The sequence below is a fragment of the Vipera ursinii genome, assembly GCF_947247035.1.
Source record: "Vipera ursinii genome assembly, chromosome: Z".
Classification (NCBI taxonomy): Eukaryota; Metazoa; Chordata; class Lepidosauria; order Squamata; family Viperidae; genus Vipera; species Vipera ursinii.
Genome location: NC_139517.1, coordinates 15,073,515 through 15,091,373, shown reverse-complemented (window position 1 = coordinate 15,091,373; position 17,859 = coordinate 15,073,515). Strand labels below are relative to the sequence as shown.

Here is a 17,859-nt window from a genome sequence, read left to right as displayed (position 1 = left end):
GTGGTGTGGCGGCGGCCATTTTTGCGCCTTGCAGCACATTGGCCCATTTTTGCACACCTGGTTTTTGCATGCTAAAGCGGCACTCGGAGACGCTTCCCTGCCCGCCCGCCCCCGAGGGCACCACAATGCTGATGCGGCCCTGGCACTTTGCGATAAATAAGTGGGTTTTGGGTTGCGGTTTTGGCACTCGGTCTCTAAAAGGTTCGCCATCACCGGACTAGTGATTCACTTCCCAGAATTCCCAACCAGCACTATTGTAAATCCAACTATTGATGGCTGGTTGATTTAAACCAATGTTGCTCGACCTTGCCAACTTTAAGATGCGTGGATCTCATCTCCCCGCAAAGCTGGCTGGGGAATTCTGAGGGTTGAAGTCCACATATACTAAAGTTGACACAGTTGAGAAACACTGGCTTAAACCCTTATAACTATGTGAGATAAAAGAGAAGCCGTGTAAATTGGACCCCTTTATTAGTTCTTTCGCCTGCTGCTTTCTTGGTTGTTGCCTGCTGCTTTTATGTTGCAAAATTTATGTTATAAATATACTTTTACATTTTATTACACTGGGAAGTGCCCTGCAAAGCTCAGTGGCAAAAGGTCAGAGGAGCAATTTGTGGCATCTCCAGGTAAGGCTGGATAAAATCCCCCCCCCCCAAATTCTGCAAAGTTGCAATTCCAGTCTGGATTTTAAAAAAAAATGATCTAAAAAGGTCAATGGTTTCATCTGAACTAAAGCAGCTTCTTAATTATTTAAGATTTCCATCCCCCAAACTTAATTAGAGCCAACCTTTGCCTTGTAGCATATTTAGAAGTATTCTAGTAAGGGTGGAGAAATGTTTTCATATAATTTAACCATTCCATGGATGGCAAGATTAAGATCAGAGTTTTCTTCCCAACAGAATTCCAGTATAATACCTGTGTTGTAGTGTTGCTGTAGGAACACTGCAGCAAAATCAGTGGTTGTTAGAGAGAAGCCAAGAACCAGGCCTTTTAGGTCAGAGACGTCAGTTATGTCAATCAACAACAAGCACTGAGCTTCTCCAAAACCATGAAGTGCAGGAAAAATAATCCATTAAAATATGGAAAAGATGGGAAGAAGAAATGATGGATTTAAACTGCTTTCATTTAATAAATAACTATAATAGGAAATCAAATGCCAGTAAAGTGTAGTCAAGTTTTTAATATGACTTCAGCTAGTTTGCAAGAAGGATTCTTATTGAATTGCATCCTGATAAATGTGCAAAAGATTTTGGCTGAGTTTGATTCTAGCAGCCTTGCAAAGTTAAGGATTGAAGATTTTCACTTGTATCCAAGGATCTGGGGATCCTTGATAGTAGTGATGGTTATGTTCTTGGTCCAAAGGTATCCCAACCCACTCATCCCCCACCATGCACATACATATACATAGTAAAAGGTAAAGGTTCCCCCGCACATGTGTGCTAGTCGTTTCCGACTCTAGGGGCCGGTGCTCATCTCCGTTTCAAAGCCGAAGAGCCAGCGTTTGTCCGAGGATGTCTCCGTGGTCATGTGGCCGGCATGACTAGATGCCAAAGGCGCACGGAACGCTGTTACCTTCCCACCGTAGTGGTCCCTATTTTTCTACTTGCAGTTTTATTTGCTTTCGAACTGCTAGGTTGGCAGAAGCTGGGATGAGTAACAGGCGCTCACTCTGTTACGCGGCATTCGGGATTCGACCCGCCAAACTGCCGACCTTCTGATCGACAAGCTCAGCGTCCTAACCCACTGAGCCACCGCGTCCCTTACATATACATAAGATGTACATAATTATGAATTTATGCATTGTTTATGTTTCAATTAAAAGGAGAAAATGACATCTCATAGACAAGACTGCACGTGTCCTTCCCTGGTTGATTACTTGTAATATGGCACAGAGCAAAAAGTACTAAGAAAACAGTAGCTCACTTCTTTCAGTCAGCTGCCTACTTAAAACACAGGCTGGCCTTGAATTCGAATATATTGATGGTATAAATGCACCTCTCTTTATTCCATGCGTTAGGACCCTCTTCCATCATGAGTTGAGCCAAGGTCATTTTGCATCTAATGAAAATGGGGGTGGGGGGAAAAAAAGGGCAATCCATGTTTGGATTGCCCATAAGAGACTTTTGAATGCAGCGGGTGGAGGGGAGGCTGGGAAAGGGGAAAGACCCGCCATCTTTCACCTCTAACAATTGCTTTAGACTGGGGGATGCTGGGAGTTGAAGTCCACACCTCTTAAAATGGCCACGGTTGAAAAACACTGGTTTGAAGTTTAATTTCACAGTTGGTGCCTGGTGTGCCTCAAGCAGAATAGGAGTCTACCTTGGTTCTCAACGATATCCTTCAGATCTGAAGATTTAAAAAATATATATATTCAGAATGACTTTTTAAGCCCCCTTTGGCTCAGTGCGTTAGGATGCTGAGCTTGTCGATCAGAAGGTCGGCAGTTTGGCGGGTTGAATCCCGAGTGCCGCGTAACAGAGTGAGCGCCTGTTACTCGTCCCAGCTTCTTCCAACCTAGCAGTTCAAAAGCACATAAAAATGCAAGTAGAAAAATAGGGGCCACTACGGTGGGAAGGTAACAGTGTTCTGTGCGCCTTTGGCGTCTAGTCATGCCGGCCACATGACCACGGAGACGTCCTCGGACAAGCGCTGGCTCTTCGGCTTTGAAACGGAGATGAGCACCGGCCCCTAGAGTCGGAAACGACTAGCACGCATGTGCGGGGGAATCTTTACCTTTTACCTTTTATAGCTGTAATGGAACGCAGGGATGACCTTGAGGAAAAGGGAGAAAGGTGTTAGGAAACAATCAGACAAGAGGCGAAGGAGCCCGCAATCACTAAGTGGCCAAAGAAAGAAACTAAGGAAGGAACCTCCCTAATGGAGCTAACCGTTAAATGGAGTTTGTCCTTTCAGACTTGCAAGAGTCTGTTAATGTAGTCTTGTAATAAAGTAGATTTAGCTCATCTAATTGTGTTTCCTACCTGATTTACCTGGGAGGTCTGACTTTCCCGTTGGGTTGGCCAGCCTATGCAGATGATATCTTCAAGAGCAGAGTTTCTGCATGAACATCTGGATTGTCTTCATTGAGATCCAGATGGCACCCGCTCTGCTGTTGTTTAGAAGAGCCGTGCAGAGCTGGCTCTTCACCCAGGTCTTTAGCGAGAGAGACTGGGACCCTTAACTTTTCTGTTACTATGTTTTATTGATTTTATTCTAATTTCTTTGATTCTTATGAGCCATCTAGAGTCATTGACAGCTGGGCAGCATGCAGGTGTAATAAATTATTATCACTAATATCAACATTTTTCTTTTTGAGTCAGTAGTCTTGGTGTCTGCCTGGACGAATCCCTTCAGTTTTCTTGGCCAGATTTTCAGAGGTAGTTAGCCCTTGCCTTCTTCCTAGAGCTGAGAGAGAATGACTGGCTCAAGGTTACCCAGCTGGTTTTGTACCCAAAGTAGAACTGGAAATAATGGTCCCTTGGTTTCTAGCCTGGTACCTTAACCATTGCAAATTAGATGGCCTGTTGTAGAATTACACTGTCATTCTCTGATGAGAAATGTCAGTAGTGATGACCAGAACATGGACAACAGAAGTAAATCAGGTAAGAGTAGCAAAAGAAGAATTAAGGTTATAAGCAGATCATTCAGCATATGTCATACCGTACAGGTAGTCCTCAATTAACCGTAGTAATTGAGACTAGAAATCCAGTCATAAGTCATTATGGTGGTACGTCAAGGCACCCCACAAGATCAAAAATAATTTTCCAGCCTTTTTGCGGCAGTCATTAAGCAAGTGCCACGCTCATCAAGCAAACTCATTCATTTGAAAGGATGTTTTTAGCCAGAATTTTACAAAAAAGCCAGAAACTGGCAAAAAACAACAACATTGCAAATCACAGTCATATGACTATGGAATATATGGTCATGTGACTGCTGCTGGTGTTTTAAGGGCCATAAAGGGCCATTTCATGGTCATTGTAACTTCACACAGTCTAAAATAAGTGGTCATACGCCGATTACTACCTTTAAGTCAAATAATCAAGCGAGTATTCCTTCCAGGCATATAACAAAGTCAAAGCAGCAGAACATACACATTTAGACCAATATAATATCATTCTAGGGACTTGGTGGCTCAGTGGGTTAGGACGCTGAGCTTGTCGATCAGAAGGTCGCCAGTTTGGCGGATCGAATCCCGAGTACTTCGTAACAGAGTGAGCGCCTGTTACTCGTCCCAGCTTCCGCCAACCTAGCAGTTCGAAAGCATGTAAAAATGCAAGTAGAAAAATAGGGACCACTACGGTGGGAAGGTAATAGCGTTCCGTGAGCCTTTGGCGTCTAGTCATGCCGGCCACATGACCAGGGAGACGTCCTCGGACAAGCGCTGGCTCTTCGGCTTTGAAACGGAGATGAGCACCGGCCCCTAGAGTTGGAAACGACTAGCACGCATGTGCGGGGGAACCTTTACCTTTACCTTAATATCATTCTAGTTGCAAGGAAATTTTTTTTCACAGGAAGCCTTTGTTTTCTGGCCCAGCACTGCTCATGAATGAAACGTGCTCTCTTACAATCATTTTCTTTAGGCTCAAACTCCTAAAAGCCCAACCCGCTTCTGGGTATTTTTATTTGTCACTGTACAATAGTATTGTATTCAATGACGTGTGCCTCCCCACTTATGGTAAAATATTCTTCAGAATTATTCCACGCTTTTTATTTTTATGGTATTGCCAGAGTTTCTGAAATGTCTCCATAAAAATATGTGTTTTTTAAATGCATGGTCAGGCCACTTAACATCTTTCAGGTGTTCTGGATTATAAAACCTGATGGCAGTATAGCATTGTCCCAACAGAAGAGAATATCTGTAGCTCAGGGTTGAACTTTGGAATTCTTGGTGGTCCCTGAACTTGGTTGTTTGCTTGTAGACATTTCATTTACCAACTAGGCAACTTCATCAGTGCAAGGGAGTGTGTGGTTAGGTGTTCAAAACAGACGTTTTAAAAAAAATCTAAAAGTGATAATTAAAAAAAACTGGAAGGAAACAGATTTCAGCGCATTCTCTCCAGCCCACATTCCGATAAGCAGGGATCAGCAACAGACAAAGAATCAGGTGGAAAACTATACTCCAATCAAGGACCCACCAAGGAAGAATCTACACCCCCACCAAAACTGGCAGTTTTCAGTTGTACAGGATTATACTACTTCCAGAATTTCAGAAAAACACATACAGCTAATTTTGATGCAAACTTTTGTTCATGCTGATCAGTTGACTGATCGCTAAGAAGATAGATGATTGCTTCTTAGCGATTTTCTTCCATGGCTGGACAAACGTGAAAATGAGAATGTAGGGTGCAACTGAATGTTTCTTTGGTCAGATACATGGAGCTCTCTGCAATTAATCCCCACCTAGGTGCCCGTGTGTCCCATGCGAAGGTGCTTTATACTGCATATTCTGTGGGTATCACCCACCACCCCAGCCCTTACAGCCTCTGGCCTGGGAATCAGGGGCATCTTGTATTTCCATCCCCTTTTAAATAAATAGCTAGTGGCGTCACCCCAGCTGTTGCTGACAACAGGAGAAATGCCAGCCAAGCAGGGGGCACAGGAATAGAAACGCTTGGAGCAATCCCACCCTCCAGAGATATGACGTGCCTGCTCTTGGGAGGATGGGCAATGGGGGCTCACCCACCTCACCCACCCCTGCGGTGCTCTTCCTTGCCCCCAAGGATTACCCTTGCCAGGGAGCCATTGTCCCCGGAAGGAGGGTACAGTATGGGGATTTCAAAGAACAGAGCGTCTTTTCAAAAAAAGTTCTCAAATGCCTTTTGATTTCATACCTAGCCCGTTGAGTTCAGGTTTCCATGCCACTGAATTTCTGAAAGATTGCCAGCCAGAATGTGGAGCAGCAGCATTCTGTTGCACCAGAGGGTAAGACTAGCCTCAATGGGTAGAGTGAGACATGCAGGGAAGCAGATGTTGGCTAACCTTTAGGAAAAACTCTACAAGACGAAAGCTGTTCAGTAATAGAACAGACTTTCTCGGGAGGTAGAAATTTCCTACTCTGGAGCTAGTTCAGCAGAAAGTGGATGCCATCTGGCCATAATGCCTTAGCAACCAGTTTCCAGCAGCGAGCAAGTGTTAGTTTAGGTCATCTTAAAGATCATCTAAACCTGTGTTTCCCAACCCTGGGAACTTTAAGATGTGTGTGGAGGCTGGAGAATTCTGGGAGTTTGTCGGCACAACTTAAAAGTTCCCAAGGTTGGAAAACACGGGTTTAGATGATCTCCAAGATGCCTTCCACCTGACTTTGTCTCCCAGCAATCTCTGTGCCCAGCGATATGATAAGCAAAAAGCTGTTGTGTAGTGGGTTCTGGAGAGCAGGAAGGACGCCGAGACGATGAGTACAGCATGGCAGATCTTTATTAGGTGGAAGTGACTATACTGGGGAATAGGGGTTACCTGCCCTCCTTTTATACCTGGCCAGGTGAGCAGCCGGCCAATCGGTTTGAACCTCTGTTTCCCGCCGAAACTGGGTTCCCGCCAAAACAGTTATAGTTCAACGCCCCCTGGTGGTGACTGCTATGTAAGTGTGTATGTGTTCTCTTCACCTGGATACATAACAAAAGCCATCATCGATGGTCTGTTTTCTTTCCTGGGTTTAGAACAACCAATGACCTTTTATTTCCAGGGTCAGAGTGCAAATCAGCTGTCCCAAGAAACTGAAGACAGCTAAGGAGATATCTGAGTTAGAAAAGACAGTCGTGATTCTGTCTTCATAGTTGATTATAGGAATTGTAATTCTATACCTATAGTGTATTAAAAATTCTGGCTGAAATTCCAACTTAAATCTCTTTAGGTAAAGGTAAAGGTTCTCCCGCACATGCATGCTAGTCGTTTCCGACTCTAGGGGCCAGTGCTCATCTCCGTTTCAAAGCCGAAGAGCCAGCACTTGACCGAGGACGTCTCCGTGGTCATGTGGCTGGCATGACTAGACGTCAAAGGCGCACGGAACGCTGTTACCTTCCCACTGTAGTGGTCCCTATTTTTCTACTTGCGTTTTTACATGCCTTCGAACTGCTAGGTTGGCAGAAGCTGGGACGAGTAACAGGCGCTCACTCTGCTACACGGCACTCAGGATTCGACCCGCCAAACTGCCGACCTTCTGATCGACAAGCTCAGCGTCCTAACCCATTGAGCCACCGCGTCCCTTAAATCTCTTTGGAGGTGGAAAACTCAAAGGATTTCGATTAGAGAAAATGCCAAATGCTTCACGTGATCTCGATCCATCAGTGGTGTTGTGTTGTGAGGAACAGAACATGGTTTTTGAGCTAGAGTTAATTCCCATTCCTCCTTTGAGAGATGCCAAGAAGTCTTACAAGTGTCCCACTTCAGCTGCCTTTCTTAAATTAGCAGCATTTGCACGTACTGTTATAACAATCTTCATGTAGCATTATTTAATCCTTGTATGTTTAAGTGTTCTTGTGTTTATAATTATTTTTATATTTCTATTTTATTACACTGTAAGCCGCCCAAAGTCACTTTGGATAGCGAGATGGACGGCATACACATTTAATCAGTAAAATGAAATAAACAGCCCTTTTGGAAAATATATATAATATTGGCTTTTGAAAGCACTCTTGTATATATTTGTGGAACTGGTGGGACTGTGAGTTTTTCCTGATTTTTCATTGAACCGATATTTACATATGGGTCATTTGGGTCAAGTGGAAAATCCACATGTTAAGAAGCATTTATGTTGAGAAACACAGGTCTTCTCTTAATGGTAGAGGATGAAAGAGATAAACGCAGAACGAACAAGAAATACCCAAGAATTTGCTCTAGTGAGAAAATTTTGGATATTTCTTGTTCTTTCTGCATTTATCTGCAGTGAGAATCCATTGTTACACTCAGCTTTTCTGTGCCTGTTCCCAGTGTGAGTGCAAACCAACAATACACCATTCCATTTAAGCAAGTGATTTTCAGCAGAGACTAAAAAGTTGTTTCATTGGATCATCTCCACACATTTTAGGTATGCCAAGGAAATGTACTTGATCCCCGGGAATTCAATCTGTAAGGCGGGAAGTCCATCTGTTGTCTTTGAGGTGCACCATATGGCTGGCCCATCTATGCAGGTGTCTTAAATGGTATCATTGCACCCGTAGGCTGATATAGTTCTTTTCTTGGGGAATGACCATAAGGAACAATTTTGTGCATCCATTATTCATCTGCTCTTTTACACAAAACAAGCTTATCTTGTTAGCAAACTCAATTGCCCATCCAATCCTTTACAGCAGGGCTGTCCAACTTTGGCAACTTTAAGACTTGTGGACTTCAACTGGCTGGCTGAGGAATTCTGGGAGTTGAAGTCCACAAGTCTTAAAGTTGGATACCCCTGCTCTATACTATTGACCAGAGGCCCCCAACCTTTTGGGCACCAGGGACCGGTTTCGTGGAGAAAGGTTTTTCCGCAGACCGGAGAGTGTGTGGTTTTGTGTGCTGCCTGCACCCCACGGATGGGGCTTTGCTTGTTTGTTGCTGGCATGCCACAGCCCGGTACCGGTCCACAGACCGGGGGTTGGGGACCCCTGCTATAGACCTTATGAGCAGAATTTCTTGTTCAGTTCTAAAATTCTCCTCTAGTTTTTCATTAAGATGTTTATTCTCAAGTGACAGTAATCGTGCATATAATTTGTAAAAACTGGAGGGGCGGGGTGCTGCTGCTGCTGCTGCAGACTCAGGTCCATAAGGTTCAATTATAGTAATTTATTAGCCAAAGCACACTACTGTAATTCTTATTTTCTTCAACACTGATTTTAATCTAACCATCTGGTAGCACTTTCCATTTCAGTTCCATTTTCTGGGTATGCCGGAAAGAGAGAGATTGTGTACACGTGAAGGTGTATATGCACTTGTGTCCATGTTTTGCTTAAGCTGCTGCATTTTTCCTTTCAGCTACATCATTGACAAATGTGACATAAACACATGTAACATGATCCTTTGTGGCATTTCCCAGTATTCCAATCAGTCTCGTTTTATTTAATGACAACAATCCTAGAACTCAAAGAAATAGATTCAGAGGAACTGTGTTGCTTTATCATCCAAACTTTATTTATCTACTTAAAACAATTCTATATCCGTTTCCTTGCTTTTTTAAAAAAAGGAAACGGTTTGTGGTAAATTTCAAGCAATTGATGGAGTACGGTAGTTTTTAAGCATGGCAGACCTGCTCAGGCAGGAAACCCTGTCTCTTCTTAAAAACCTCCAAAGTTGGAGCACTCACAATTTTTGGAGGCAAATCATTCCACTGATTAATTGTTCTAACTGTCAGGAAATTTCTTCTTAGTTTTAAGTAGCGTCTCTCCTTGGTTAGTTTCCATCCATTGCTTCTTGTTCTGCCTTCAGGTGCTTTGGAAAATAGGTTGACACACACACCCCCTTCTTTATGGCAGCCCATTAGATAGTGGAATATACTATCATATCACCCCTAGTCAGTGGTGGGATTCAAATATGTGAACAACCGGTTCTCTGTGTGGATGCTGCTTCCGGAAGTCTATTCTGGACCTGGGCCAGAACTCAACAAAAATTAGCTACTAGTTCTGCCGAATTGGTGCAAACCAACTGAATCCCACCACTGCCCCTAGTCCTTCTTTTCATTAAACTAGACATACCCATTTCCTGCAATCATTCTTTGTATGTTTTAACCTCCAGTCCCTCGATCATCTTTGTTGCTCTTCCCTGCTCTCTTTCTAGAGTCTCCACATCCTTTTGATATCGTGATGACCAAAACTGGATGCAATATTCCAAGTGTAGTCTTACCAAAGCATTATAAAGTAGTATTAACACTTCACATGATCTTGATAATGTCCCTCTGTTAATGCTGGCTCATATTTAAGTCATTGTCCACTAAGGACTCCAAAATTCCTCTCACAGTTATTACTATTGAGCTAGGTACCACCTATTCTATACCTGTGCATTTAGTTTTTCTTGCCTAAATGTACAGTAGGCGTGAGCTTAAATGGACTCCAGAAGATGGTAGAGGACAGGAAGGCCTGGAGGAATGTTGTCCATAGGGTCGCGATGGGTCGGACACGACTTCGCAGCTAACAACAACAAATGTACGTTACTTTTCTCATCATTGAATTTCATTTTGTTAGATAGGGTTGAATGTTCAAGTCTGTCAAGATCCTTCTGTATCTTGAGCCTGTCTTCTGGAGTATTGGTTATTCCTGCCAACTTGTTGTCATCTGCAAATTTAATGAATTCTCCTTCTATCCCCTCATCTAAATCATTGATGAAGATATTGAAGAATACTGGGGCTAAGAGAGAGTCTTGGGGTATCCCACTGCATACATACCACCCTGTAGATGCAGTTCCATTAAGGACTACACATTGAATGCGGTTGGTCAGCCATATGGTGGTGATGCTGTCCCACATTTTTCTGTCATATTAAGTAGTAGGTTTGGTGCACTTTATCAAATTACTTACTGAACTCCAAATAAATTATATCCATAGAATTTTGCTGGTCTACTAATTTTGTCACTTTGTCAAAGAATGCAGTAAGATTTGTCTGGCATTATTTATTTTTGAGAAACCCAGGTTGGTTTTTGGTTACAACTTGTTTGCCTCTAGATGTTTGTATAGTCACTGCTTGATTATCTTTTCCAGAATCTTCTCAGGCATTGATGTCAGGCTGATAGGTCTGTAGTTTCCTGGTTCCATTTTCCCCCCTTTTTTGAAGATAGGAATTACATCAGCTCTTTTCCAGTCTTCTGATCATTCTCTGGTGCTCCAGGATCTTTGAAAGATATGGTTCAGTGGTTCTGAGATCACTGGGATCATTTTGAATCCACCTTATAGAGAATTAAACTGAGGCTTGCAGACAGCACTGAATTCACTGGATCCATTTGTAGTGTCACTTTTTGCCCATAATCAAATAGCAGCTTTGCCTGTTCTCTTTTACCAAATCCACATTCTGCATTGTTCATATTCACTTTCCGACATGTTTTCTCCCTTTCTGTCTTTAAAAAGGGTCAACCAGACATGTCCCCAAAAAATCAAGATGGCAATCTAGACTGCATGATTGAATTTGTGATGCATACAAAAAGAGTGGGCCCTTGTTCACATAGTCCTGATCTCCACCTTCATTTTTATTGTAGCATAATAGATATAAATAAAACATTACAAAGAAAAAGCAGAGCAACACCCCATATTTCAGGTAATGTGCTCAGTCCCTTGCTAGTTTGTAGTTTGAGACTAAGAGGTACAGAGTTATGAATGCTAATAATTTTATTATAGGTTTACAGTAATAGAATCTTGTGTGTCTGGATTTATTACCCCCCCCCACCTCCCTGTTTTAGTCTCTGTGAGAATTAGGGAGGGTTAGCTTTCTCAAATTACATTTCTGCCTGGGAGTCAAATTTCTCTTATCTGGCTGTTGTCTTCTTTGTAGCTCTTTCTCCTATTCCTCAAGATTATTCCTATTTCCCATTACAGGAAGAGACTGTCTTTCTAATTAAACCTAGTCGTTCCATGGGAGTCTTTGGGGGTATGATGATTGGGCAATGGAATGGCCAATCAAAGTAGACATTATAGAAGAAAGGAAATTGTGAAATGGGAACTTTTGAAGTGGAAGTGGAAGGACAGGTCTGAGAAAGCCTTAGAATCTAGACTAATATTTTAATTAGGTATATGCTTATGATTAAGCATACAGATAGTCCTTACAACCATAATGGAGCCTGCCCTTCATTGTCATCAACAGTGATGGTTGTAAAATGAGTTGGTTAGGTGACCACTGGAGTGGGGTACATTAGAACTTCGGGCCATAGGTAGCCCCAAAGTAGGTCTTTGATGAAGATATTAGCAGTGGGCTAATGCCTCCTTAAGTAACACCAGCTGCCTGCAATTAGTGAAGGTTCGAGTCCCACCAGGCTCAAGGTTGACTCAGCCTTCCATCCTTCCGAGGTAGGTAAAATGAGGACCCAGATTGTTGGGGGCAATAAGCTGACTTTGTAATAATGCCACTGGGGGGGGGGGCGAAAGCCCTAATAAGCAGGCATATACACAGAATGAAGGCTATTGCTAAGCACATTGATTTGTGCTTAGAGTGTAAGCTGCCCTGAGTCTTCGGAGAAGGGCGGGATATAAATGGGATTAAAATAAAAATAACTTTGAACAGTTGCTAAATGACAGTTGATAAGTTGAGGACTACCTGTACTTAAGTAGATAAAATCTACTTACCTTCACAACAACTCTGTGAGATAGGCTGGACCAAGAAAGAGGACTCGACTTAAAATCATCCAGGAAGCTTCTTTGACTGAGCAGGGACTAGATCCTGCATTTCCCTGCTCTTAATCCTACATGCTGGCTCAGGAATTCTGGGAGTTGAAGTCCATGAGTCATAAAAGAGCCGAGGTTGCCTACCCCTGGCTTAGGGGAACAACAGGGCAAATGCTATAGTGCCTGTAGAGTTCTCATTGACCTCTCTGAATTGGTTTAATTTTAAAAGAGCATAAGGAAAAGACATCCATAAATAGAAGGGTATTTGACCTGTGGTGGAGAATCAAAGGAAACCAGTGGAATGGGGGCCTGTATGGTTACGGGGCCCAGTTTGACCTCTCTGGGTTAAATGAAAGGACCTTAGATCTGCACATCTATATTGTCCTTGTCCCCCACATGCCCTATTTTAATACTTAACGCTAGCAGAAGCACTACCAGTGGAAGATTTATACCAGAAGAACATGGTGCAAGCAAAACAGGGCCTCTAAGAGTGTTACTTCCCACCCACCCCCATCCCTGCCAGGGTCGAAATCTCTCTGCTGGATGGCAGATGGATGCCTCAATTACATCTTCTCCCCACTTGGACAGCTGTCGAAGGAGATTAAATACAGCTCTCATTGTGAACTTGTTTCCACCCGCTTCTTTTGATTTGTCTGTTTAATTTTTGCTTTTAAAATATTAAGTAGTGCTGAGTAACCTCACTTCAGCTCCATTTAGAAGGGGATTATTACAAGGCTGCCATGTGAGCCTTGGGGAGGGGGAAAAAAATGGCCTCCCACCTTGTTAGTTTGATACATGCATCCTGAAGGTGCTGTGCCCAGGCACCTTTGCATAATATGCCCAGCTTTTGCCCTGGAGGGAAGCCACAACAGGTCACAGCAGCCCAATTGAGTTGCATTCAGCATAATTTATTTAAAAGAATCTTCTCTGCCAGCCAGACTCTAATCAGGCAGCAGATGCGGGGAGAAGACCGAATACATGCATGCACAATAGCAGAAAAATCTGTTTTACATTCTGAGCTGAATTTGGGGGGAAAATAATCCTCAATTTAATAACGCAGCTGAGTAGTCAGCAGGAGGACAGGCTTGTTCTTTTAACGCAGGAATGTCCAACCTTGGCAACTTGAAGACCTGTGGACTTCAACTCCCAGAATTCCCCAGCCTGCCACAAGTCTTAAAGTTGCCAAGGTTGGAACAGCCTTGTTTTAAACATTGCCAACATCTTTTATAACACTTATTGACACATTGCACTGTTGTGTAGTGGGTTTCTTGGAAGCAGGAGGCGAGACGAGAGGGTTCAAACAGGAACATTGCTTTATTGTAGTAACAGGAACAGAACTGAGAACAGAGGCTTCTAGGCAGCTTCTTATACGGTTGACCACTAGGCAGCAGCCAATAGGTTTAAAGCAGGGGTGTCAAACTCAATTTCATTGAGGGCCGCATCAGCATTATGGTTGCCCTCAGGGGGCCGGGTGGGTATAGCCAGGGTGGGCGTGGCCTACTGGGTGGGTGTGGCTAGAGTGCGTATGGCCTACTGGGTGGGCGTGGCCAGCTCTACATCGTTCGCATCAAGGGTGCCTATGGGGGCCTGGGCAGGAGGGGGACAGATCTGAGGGTCTCTAACAGAAGGGGGGTCTCTGGGCCAGGGCCAAGGCAGTGGGGGGCCGTTCCCTCACTGTTTCCAGGATGGCTTCACGGGCCGCATGAAACCACTTCGCGGGCCGTATCCGGCCCCCGGGCCTTGTGTTTGACATGTCTGGTTTAAAGGGACCTATTCCCGCCCCAGAGCCAACCAATGATCGTCCTGGAGACTGCATGCCTGGGCAGCCAGTGACACACAGACACCCTAATTAAGCAATCTCAAGCAGCATTCAAAGACGCGTGAAAACAGTTTAAGTGAAAGGCCCAATACATTACATGCACCATAATCACTAATCTCAAATCATAGACCAGCACTGTTGCTCTGTTATTTGGCGTGCGTTTTCAGTGAGTTTGATTTTAGCATGTGCGTTTCACTTTATGCTTCCATGTACCCCCTCGGCTGTTGCAACCCATCATTCCTGTGATGCGTTCCTTGTGGCCTCTCTGCAGTCCTCCAAATGCGAATGCAGCATCGGAGGTCCCAAGAACAGCTCTCCGAACGACACTTAATTCCAGGTGAGCCTCGTAAAAACCCAAGAGAATCAGACGGCAAACAAGATGTGGGAGGACAGGAGAGGAGTGGATGCCTGGGGAAAGAGTTGGCATCAACATCAGAATATTAATGCAGAATGCTTTCCTGCCATGAAGGGAAAGCTGCGCCCTTTGAATTTCTGCTTACTATAGGTCAGGGGTGTCAAACCGCCGGCCCACGGGCCGGATGTGTCACGACAAAACCGCACCCACGCCATTGCCGACAACGGGGAAAAAGCTCCTGCTATAGGTAGTCCTTGACTTAAAATTAGTTGCTCAGTTACTGTTCACAGTTTTGAAGGACGTTCCTAGGGGCTACTTAACAACCCGGATTCAAAGTTATCACAGTCAGGCCCACCCTCCCAGATAACATGACCTAATTTGGGCCGCATGCACACCAGGCTGCATTTACGATTGTTTGCAACTGCCAACAGTAATGTGGTCATCTTTTATGATGGTTTTGCCGAAAACTGTGGTTACTTCAGTTTTTGGCCAAACTGCACCCACAGCAAACCATTAATGATCATGGCATTTGCATAGCAACTGCCACAAAAAAGGTTGTAAAGGAGCAGTGGGCTAATGCCTCCTTAAGTAACACCAGCTGCCTGCAATTAGTGCAGGTTCGAGTCCCACCAGGCTCAAGGTTGACTCAGCCTTCCATCCTTCCGAGGTAGGTAAAATGAGGACCCAGATTGTTGGGGGCAATTAAGCTGACTTTGTAATAATGCCGCTTGGGGGTGTGTGTAAAAGCCCTAATAAGCAGGCATATACATAGAATGAAGGCTACTGCTAAGCTTGTAAGCCGCCCTGAGTCTTCGGAGAAGGGCGGGATATAAATGGAATTAAAATAAAAAATAAATAAATCAACCTACTTTACAACCATCACGAGTTACAGCCAGGATGAGCCAGTTCCATTATGGTCATAAGTAGAGGAATACCTATACACTAACAAATTTCAGCAGAAAACAAAATCAGTAACACCACAATGCTTGGATTCCTTGATTTCTGGGGGACACCCAAGAGAGGACTTCAGCTAACTCATTCAAGAGAATGTCCAGTCAATGCAAGTTTTGAAAAGTTACAATTCAACATTTGGTTTGATTTCTACAAGGGAAACACCAAAATGTATCTCTCCCACCAAGAGCCATAACAACAGCTTGATCCAAAATGGCTAATAGCATAATGTTAAATGGATGGAAAGGTCTCCTTTTTGTCATGCATAATAAGGAATGTTTTTGACAAATAACATTTTAAAAGAGAAAACCCCTAAACAATCAGTTCTGTGCCAGATAGCAGATTTTGGAGTCAAATGGAATAAAATACTAAGCCTAAATATCATAGCCATTTAAAATACGTTGAGAATACAAGAGTGGCTTGAGTGAAAACATGTCAAAAGACTCATCTGAGGGTTGTATCCAAGTCTCCATTTTCTAGAAGGATTGGGCTACCCTGTATATGCTCCTAAATTTGGGGGAAGCGTAGTGATGGATGGCAGAACATTTACTCTGGGGCTCATCTGATTTTTCCCCCTTTTTTCCCCCTCCAGGGCTCAGCAAATCCCTCCCCACTTTCTCACAGCCTAGTGGGACACAAGGGCAGACCAGGGTGAGTATAAATGGGATTTAAGAATTTTAGCGGCATGAAAAAATCACGGGGATTTTTCCTAGCGCGCTATTGGACAGTCCACTTTCAAGAGTTGGGCTAGCTGTCAATAAGAATGGCATCTAAGTAGAGATCCATGTTCTGCATCAGCCATAGCTGCTGGCTTACCTCAAAATGTACATAAGCTTTTCAAACTCAGTCACCTTTCCCACCACCCCATCTTAGTGAACTGGATAGGACAGACAGACAGAAACTGATATATGCTGATTTAGACCATTGGTCCATCTTGCTAAACATGCTTATTTCTGCCTTTTCCAATAGAATGCTTTCCAAATGCAATGAATAAGCACCCACAGTTCCCACTTAACATGGAACAAAGTGAAGCCTCCAAGGAAAGTTGATTGTCCTGTAGTATCACTACTCTGAATTGCTAGTGTGATCAACAGTGCATTTCCAAAACAGAGAAAGATAGTTTATGATATCCATGGGTTGGAAACACATGTACTCTCCTATATCCAAAACTTATCTCATTAGGTTTCCAGGTGTGTTTATATTACCTATGATATTAGATCTGAACACCAAGTGTAATCTGAATCTCCTTCTTTTAAAAAGAATGCAGTGGCATCATCCAAATTTAAAATCCTACACAGAATCCCATCAATTCTACTTCTAAAATAGATAGCCATAAATAGATAGAAATAAATTAAGAGACTCATTGAGTTGTCTGATGGAGCAATATACCTGGCATGCCTGTTTCATTCATAACATGAGTTACTGAAATACACTTGTCTAAACATGGTTAGTGCTCTGTTGAGGAGACCTCATACTTGACTTTTTCATTGTCTTCTCTTGATTGTCCTCGTACAGTGTTTCCAAGGCTTGGCAATTTCCAAATGCTGAGGCTTCTATTCCCACAATTCTCCAGCTAGCATTATTATTAAAGAACATTCTGGGAATTGATATCTATACATTTGGAAGTTTCCAATGCTTAGAGTGAATCAACCACAGGCACAGGCTAAACAGTTATTTCAGCTTAAAACTCCATGACTGAGATATATTAGTGGACGGGAAGAGTTTTACAGAGAGACTGAAGTAGCGGTTCATAGTGATGACTAAACAACCCCATGAGCTGTTGGGTTATCATTTCAGAGATATTTCCTTACCTGATTCCTTAACACTTTCAATGGCAAAGCTTCTAATGTTCTGGAAAAGTTCTTAAAAATTCAGGGAAATATTCAGAAACGTATCTGCCTTGAAAGCAGCCCATGTTGAACAGTATAGCACAGTCAAACACCTGGAGTTGACCATAGTGTTATATGGTATTTGAATTATGTCATGAAATGTTTTATAAAATTGGCCAAATTTCAATTCTATGGGAATCATAGATTCTGGATTTTGGATCAGTTCCGTAAATTAGCCAATTTAAGGTACCTTGGTTCAAAACCTGTTGCCTTCAATGCGCTGTTTCACTCGATAAAAGTTTACAGACAAGAGAATTTTAGTAATATGTAAATGGACTGGGTATATTAGCTTTGTTGGTGATGTTTTTCCTTTGTTTCTCACAGGCCAATGAGACTGCCAAGCTCAAGGTTTCACCCCGGCCTCACAAGACCAACTCTGCTAAGGGCCAACTGGCTGAAGGTAGGGAACAACACTGTTTCTGTCCAAGTTGCTACCATCTGTAGCAGGAGCCTTGGTGGAGCAGTGGGCTAATGCCTCCTTAAGTAACACCAGCTGCCTGCAATCAGTGCAGGTTCGAGTCCCACCAGGCTCAAGGTTGACTCAGCCTTCCATCCTTCCGAGGTAGGTAAAATGA

The 17,859-nt window shown here is 43.3% G+C and overlaps 2 protein-coding genes across 2 annotated transcripts in view; one reads left to right on the top strand and one right to left on the bottom strand.

The window, feature by feature from the left end:
• RPL28 (ribosomal protein L28) overlaps positions 1–17,859 on the bottom strand; it is a 532,136-nt gene that overhangs the window by 275,428 nt on the left and 238,849 nt on the right. The window lies entirely within an intron of this gene.
• MAMSTR (MEF2 activating motif and SAP domain containing transcriptional regulator) overlaps positions 1–17,859 on the top strand; it is a 49,591-nt gene that overhangs the window by 2,313 nt on the left and 29,419 nt on the right. Inside the window, exons 3-5 of the mRNA XM_083379169.1 lie at positions 14,361–14,426; positions 15,988–16,046; positions 17,609–17,684. Of these exons, the coding sequence (XP_083235295.1) occupies positions 14,361–14,426; positions 15,988–16,046; positions 17,609–17,684 (201 nt within the window). The remainder of the gene's footprint in view (positions 1–14,360; positions 14,427–15,987; positions 16,047–17,608; positions 17,685–17,859) is intronic.